The 6,361-nt window shown below is 35.6% G+C and overlaps 2 protein-coding genes across 2 annotated transcripts; one reads left to right on the forward strand and one right to left on the reverse strand.

Moving 5' to 3' along the window:
* Positions 1–243: 243 nt before the first annotated feature.
* On the forward strand, positions 244–3,150 carry LOC139896517 (ultraviolet-B receptor UVR8-like). The gene is made up of 10 exons (XM_071879157.1): positions 244–371; positions 473–617; positions 918–1,028; positions 1,125–1,185; positions 1,328–1,446; positions 1,536–1,621; positions 1,710–1,911; positions 2,319–2,372; positions 2,507–2,674; positions 2,766–3,150. Exons 1-10 carry the CDS (start codon positions 337–339, stop codon positions 2,970–2,972), a joined length of 1,188 nt encoding a protein of 395 aa, XP_071735258.1. The 5' UTR covers positions 244–336; the 3' UTR covers positions 2,973–3,150.
* Positions 3,151–3,321: 171 nt separating this feature from the next.
* Positions 3,322–6,361, reverse strand: LOC139896518 (RHOMBOID-like protein 9, chloroplastic). Its single transcript, XM_071879158.1, has 6 exons — positions 6,223–6,361; positions 5,154–5,575; positions 4,887–5,052; positions 4,043–4,213; positions 3,788–3,942; positions 3,322–3,633 (listed from the first exon to the last, which is right to left on the reverse strand). Exons 2-6 carry the CDS (start codon positions 5,567–5,569, stop codon positions 3,387–3,389), a joined length of 1,155 nt encoding a protein of 384 aa, XP_071735259.1. The 5' UTR covers positions 5,570–5,575; positions 6,223–6,361; the 3' UTR covers positions 3,322–3,386.

The raw sequence follows: 6,361 nt of genomic DNA on the forward strand, positions 1-6,361 counted from the left end.
TTCTTGTATTTTAATAAAATGATATGTTTAATCTTTCTACCCCTGAAAAAGTATAAACTTGAGGGTTTGTTGTATAAATTGAGCTAAAGTTAAGGGATCTATTGTAGTGTGAACGCAAACGCAAATGCAAACGCAGATGCAAAAATACAACCGAAAAATAACTAAAACTACTAATTTATTTGGCATGTAGTTTAGTATATAAGGGTTAATAATTATTAGAAAAATAAAAATAAAAACCAAAAACGCGAGTTACATACAAGGGGAATATATATCTACCCCAAACACTCCGACTGCAAATTGCTACTGTCGTTAACTCACTTTCAATACCGTTTCCAAATGGCTGTCAATCATAACACCGCCGTTATCGCCTGGTTCGTCTCTCTTCCAAAACGCCGTCACACTCTGCCGTTAATCCTTCATGATTAGTAAAGTTATTTATTCTTTTTCATTATTTATTTATTATAATTATTAGGGGCTCGGGTGAAGACGGACAACTAGGACTTGGAGACAACGAAGAGAAAGAGTGGATTTCCCCAGTCACTTCTCTTAACTCCGTCACCGTTACTTCCGTCGTCGCTGGTAGCCGTAACTCTCTAGCCGTTTGCGATGACGGCAAGGTATCCTAATAAATAATACTACTACTAAAAGTTAAATGTACAAAAGATAATAATACAGTATGTGATTGTACTTTAATAATATTTACAAATCTTATCTAAAGTTAGTGGTTGTGGAGCTATAATAAATGAAAATGAAAATGAAAATTTTATAATACGAATATACTAATCATTATGCAGCTGTGCTAGGGTTTCTCATAACTGTATCATTTTGTTTTTTAGTAGTACTAAAATGCTGCATATTTTTAATTTTGTTCATATAATTCGTTTCATTAGAATTGCAATGTGATGTATGTTTATCAGTTGTTTATGTGGGGTTGGAATCAAAGAGGGACGTTGGGGCATCAACCATCGACTAAAACTGAGAATGTTCCTAGTCAAGTTAAAGCTCTTGACAGTGTCAAGATTGTTCAGGTGAGTCGTGATTTGCCTAACGACTAAGATTAGGACTAGACAATGGTGCTCTTGTTTTATATATCATTTAGATTTATTTATTGGTTGTTGATTCAGGCAGCTATTGGCGGTTGGCATTGTTTGGCCGTCGATGATCAAGGCCGTGCTTACGCTTGGGGTATTTTTTCTGCTCTTATGTAGTTATGTTACACGTGTTTACCTTGTTTGTTATTTAATGCTTCTAAATGTAAGACAAATTAGCAAAGTTGGCGGTCCATAATCAATTTTAATAACTTCGGGTGATAATTGTGAATGGGTAGGTGGGAACGAGTATGGGCAGTGTGGTGAAGAGCTTGAGAAGAAAGGCGAGTCTGGTAGGACTCTGAGGAGAGATATTTTGATTCCTCAAAGATGTGCATCAAACCTTTCAGTTCGCCAGGTCTAATTTTAGTTTCCTTAAATTGAAAAGTTGTGTGACAATATTTATTTATTGAATTATTGTTTTACATAAGTTGACATTATATGCAGGTAGCTGCTGGTGGCACACATTCAGTGGTGCTGACATACGGAGGACATGTATGGACGTGGGGTCAACCGTGGCCACCTGGAGACATGTAAGTTGCTCATTTGGTTTTGTTTTTTATGCTAGCCTCAATTTTTTTTTTTTTTTTTGGAGTGACTGATATTGCAAAAGAATTGTAGAAAACAAATTTCGACACCTGTGCGATTACAAGGCCTCGAGAAGGTTAAGTTGATTGCAGTCGGGGCTTTCCACAATTTGGCTCTTGTTGAGGAAGGAAATCTATGGGTTTGGGGAAATAATGAGTATGGACAGTTGGGAACAGGGGATACGCAACCAAGATCACAACCAGTTCCTGTTCAAGGATTGTCTGGCGTCAAATTGGTTTGTTTCATTCTTACAACCTTAATATTCTGCCAAATAATCTACAAACTATAAATGACAAGTTGCCTCGAATGTAACTAACTTTTCTGATTTCTATTCTGATTTACGCTTTATTTGGGTCCACAGAAGGCTCAAATCTTCTACCTTTATATGTTTCCAACAATGAAAAAACAAAGTCACAATGTTCAAAGTAATGGTCATCAGCTTGACTGGCTAACTGTGTTAGCTTAGTTTAAGTCTATTTTTGTGAAAAAATGAGTCTTTTGTTGAGTGAAAATAAGGGTATTACACAAAACTGAAATCAGACCAAAATTCGTCACCTTCTAAAGCAATTTACCTAACTATAAATTTTCTTATTTTCTTATTTCGTGATAACCAAACAAATCTTTAAATTCATGTAACATCAGGTTGATGTTGCTGCTGGTGGTTGGCATTCTACCGCTTTAACAGAGGATGGAGAGGCTTGCATTCCATCTGTTTACAGATGTTCATATTTTTACAACTCATACCTAAAGTTCCACCTTTGTTATTGACCTTACCTTTCTGCTCACTCACTTGGCTAAAAATTGTTAAACTAAACTGCATTCTTCATTAGGTGTACGGTTGGGGCAGAGGGGAACATGGAAGACTCGGATTTGGAGATGATAAAAGCAGTAAGATGGTGCCTCAGCTAGTTCAGCTTCTATCCGGGGAGAATATCATTCAGGTGTCATGTGGTGGCACTCATTCCGTTGCGTTGACACGCGATGGTCGTATGTTTTCTGTAAGCATCAACAAACGCTTTAAACATGCAATTATTTTCTATTTTGACCAAAAGTAATTAGTGTTTTACTCTTGAAATCTATAACTGTTAGTTTGGGCGTGGAGATCATGGAAGATTAGGATATGGTAAAAAGGTGACAACAGGACATCCGTCAGAAGTACCTATCGACCTTCCCCCACCAAAAGACACTGGTGGCAGTGAACCAGGACAATGGGGTGCTAAATATGTGGCTTGTGGGGGCCGTCATACCCTTGCGATCGCAGAATGGCAACCTACTGACGCAGATGAGTTGATATGATATAATTACTTTTATTCTATTAGAATGTTGTTGATGGGATTGTATTATCTAATACATGAGTGTTATGTAAGTTGAGGCCTTACACATCTTGATTCAACGTTTGAAACAAGTGGTTGATGCAATGAAGATGTAAAACGTTGATGTTTATGAGTTAATATATTGCATTGGCACCAATAAACCTCTACCAATTCTAAATTAGATCAATTATCGATTAAGTTCAGAATTGTTTCTTGATTTAATCGGTTAGTAAAGTCAATCTTCTTTAGTTGTATAACGCGAGAATATTATATCATATGGGTCCATTCTTAGTACATGTCGGCCGCATAAGTCATAGGTTTAATAAACGCGATATGTTGCAAAATAATATTTTACATAACACACTATTTTACATATGCTTAATTTTAGGTGTTGGGATTACACAAGGGTGTCTACAACTAGTGAACCAAGTGGAGGTTCAAACATGAGAAACAAAGTGCACAAAACCGAAATAAATATAGAGAAAATTACAAGTGATTTACAAGGATTCACATTTCGTTGGATCAGCGTGATCCCGTTCTGTTTACCATTTTCGGGTGTTGATGATGACGAATTGTCTAATTGTAGCGTTGGACATGTAAAATAGCCATACGCTATGCCAGTAAATGCAGATCCAAAATGTGTCCTGCAATAAACATAAACTAATTAACTATTGATTTAAAATAGTGATTATAAAGTTGTTATGTAACATTTAGATGTTGGCATAGGATTCTATCTCAGTATTGTATGCTTAACACAAAAAAAGATGATTAAAATAGTGATTAAACTGATTAACTAACCAGTCATCAATTGGACCGAAAGTGGACAAAACAAAGCCAAGAGCAGTAGCAACAATTGCTTTCTGATACATGCTTTCGAAATCATCCTTTCCCATGGCTTCCTTATTTTGATATTGATATATCAGCCAAGCTCCAATTATACCAAACACTGGTCCCTGAACAATTAATAGTAAACGATTTAAACTAGTAAGATCGGATAAAGAAACTAGCTTTCGATTCAGGATACATAGATATAGATATTTCTTGTTTGCTTACTGTTCCACCAACAGTTGGATCAGGGGTGTGAAGAAAGCTGGTTAAGTTGCCTGAGAGTCCCCCAAGTATGTATATCAAGAAAAAGGTGAATGGACCATATGCTCTGCAAACTCGAGGCCCAAATGTGAGTAACGCCCAACAATCAAGTCCGATATGAAGAATCCCTGTGTGCTGCGATTATATTTTTAGATTTCAGATCAATATCGCACGATTTGATCGTTTGATGATCTTCATTTCATTCCGTGCATATTATGAGTTGTCAAGATGGGCATGTTAGGTAAAGGGTCAAAATAGTTTCCTGAAACGATCACTTTTTATCACATACGAAAATTGTCTGGGTTGGACTGGGAAGCAGTGCCGAATATTGGGACGTGCAAGATGTGCACTTGCATAGGGCCCAATTTCCAAAACGGCCCAAAAAATATATCCCAACAATATATATGTTTACATCATTTATTTATCAAGGTTTAATTATTAAAAACTAAAAACTTAAATCCTAAAATAGTTGTCACATTCTTGATTAGTCTTTTGTGTCTCCGTCCGATGTCAACGTCAACATTCCTCAGTTCATCTCTAAACTTGTGAGATATCAATTATTATTTTCTTATTGAACATGTCCATAATATTAACAGGACGGCTCTGGAGCAAGCTTGGTTATTTCTTAAATTTATATCTGGCTAAAATGTTAACTTAATGGTTAGGAAGTTATATGCATTAGAAACATACTTTGCTCAACTTTTAACATGTTTAACCCGTTTCCACTTTAGTTACTTTTTATAGATTAGGCCTTTGTGATAGGTTAATGAAAATAAGAAGGGCACGAACCCAGTCGTCAATCTTGTACCAGAAACATCGGTGTGAGCAGCCTCCACCATTCACCATATACGATCAAATGATTGATCTTCGCTCCATAAAGTGCAGGAAGCGAAAAAAGTTCTAGGTCAGAGTTTTTTATTGGGCTAGCAATCTCAAACAGATAAACCGCAATGTTTATGGAAGCCATCGTGCTTCTGCAACAAGACAAGATATTTGCCAAATTAATAAACACATACATAACTACATAAGTAAACAATCTGAAACAGTTTTTAAAAATGAGAGATGAATATGTTACATTATGTAGAGTCCAGAGGATTCATCGTATTCACTCTTCAAGCCTCGATGATCATCTACTTCTGCTTGCTCGGTTTTAACGAGATATTTTGTGGGGTTGGAAATTTGTTCTTTAATAGGAGATGTAATAAGATCATTATTTAAAGAATTTGGGGAATATTGATTATTATTACTATCCTCCTTAAATTTCCCAAAGTAGGAATCCAATGATTTTAACTGCTTCTCTTTAGAACTAGACCTTGATATGAACGTCGAAGGTTTCTCCCTTTCCGATGCATTGACAGAAACATATCTTAAACGATTTGCAGATTTAAAGCAAACATACATATCTCGTACTCTGTGAATTGAAACTTCTTGATCTATGTTTACAATTCGATCTTTATTACACATTTTGAAACATATTGGAGCGGCTGCCATGTTCCTCTGAAAAAGACAAGTACATATCAATGAATAAACCAGTTTCAATCATGCTACATGCATACAGTGAACTCTCGGTTGGGACTTTGTAGAGACTAATAGGCCAAGTTGGAGACTGGTCGAACGTTGACTAACATTGACTATGACTCTATTTGACCGAATAAATCCGAATTTGACCAACTAAATTGAACTTTGGGGGATAGTCGAACTGCTCGGCCTGGTCAGAGACTTTTACAACCATTACGAAACTGACGTGGCACCTAAAACTTTTTTTCAGGTAACATTTATAACATGTTTATAAACTACTCATTATTTTTTGACAAGAACATTGTTTCCAAAAAAAGAACATTGTTTCCAGCATCAAAAGTCACTTTTATAAGGCAGAGTATAATTGTTATCACTGAATTCTCCTATATTTATACAAATTATGAACAAATGCACTATGTTGATATCTAAAGAGAAACACAATAAACGTGCTATATACAATAATTTGTGGGGACTTAATAAACAAGCAATAATATACATGACACACACACACACGCGGCAGTTATAAACTTACAATACATACAGATACATCATGCATATAAGTATATATTAGAAGAGGAAGAATGGAACGTATAACTGAAAATAGTAGGGACAAAAGATGTACTTACAGTGAGTTAAAGATGAGCTTTCTTAATTAATGTGGAAAATGTTGTTGAGATTATTTATTATTATTAGTAGTAGCATTTAAAGGTTTAAATGGTAGAACATGAACTAAATAGAAACAAAGTTTAGGATGGATCTTATCTG

The sequence above is a fragment of the Rutidosis leptorrhynchoides genome, chromosome 3 (assembly GCF_046630445.1).
Source record: "Rutidosis leptorrhynchoides isolate AG116_Rl617_1_P2 chromosome 3, CSIRO_AGI_Rlap_v1, whole genome shotgun sequence".
Classification (NCBI taxonomy): Eukaryota; Viridiplantae; Streptophyta; class Magnoliopsida; order Asterales; family Asteraceae; genus Rutidosis; species Rutidosis leptorrhynchoides.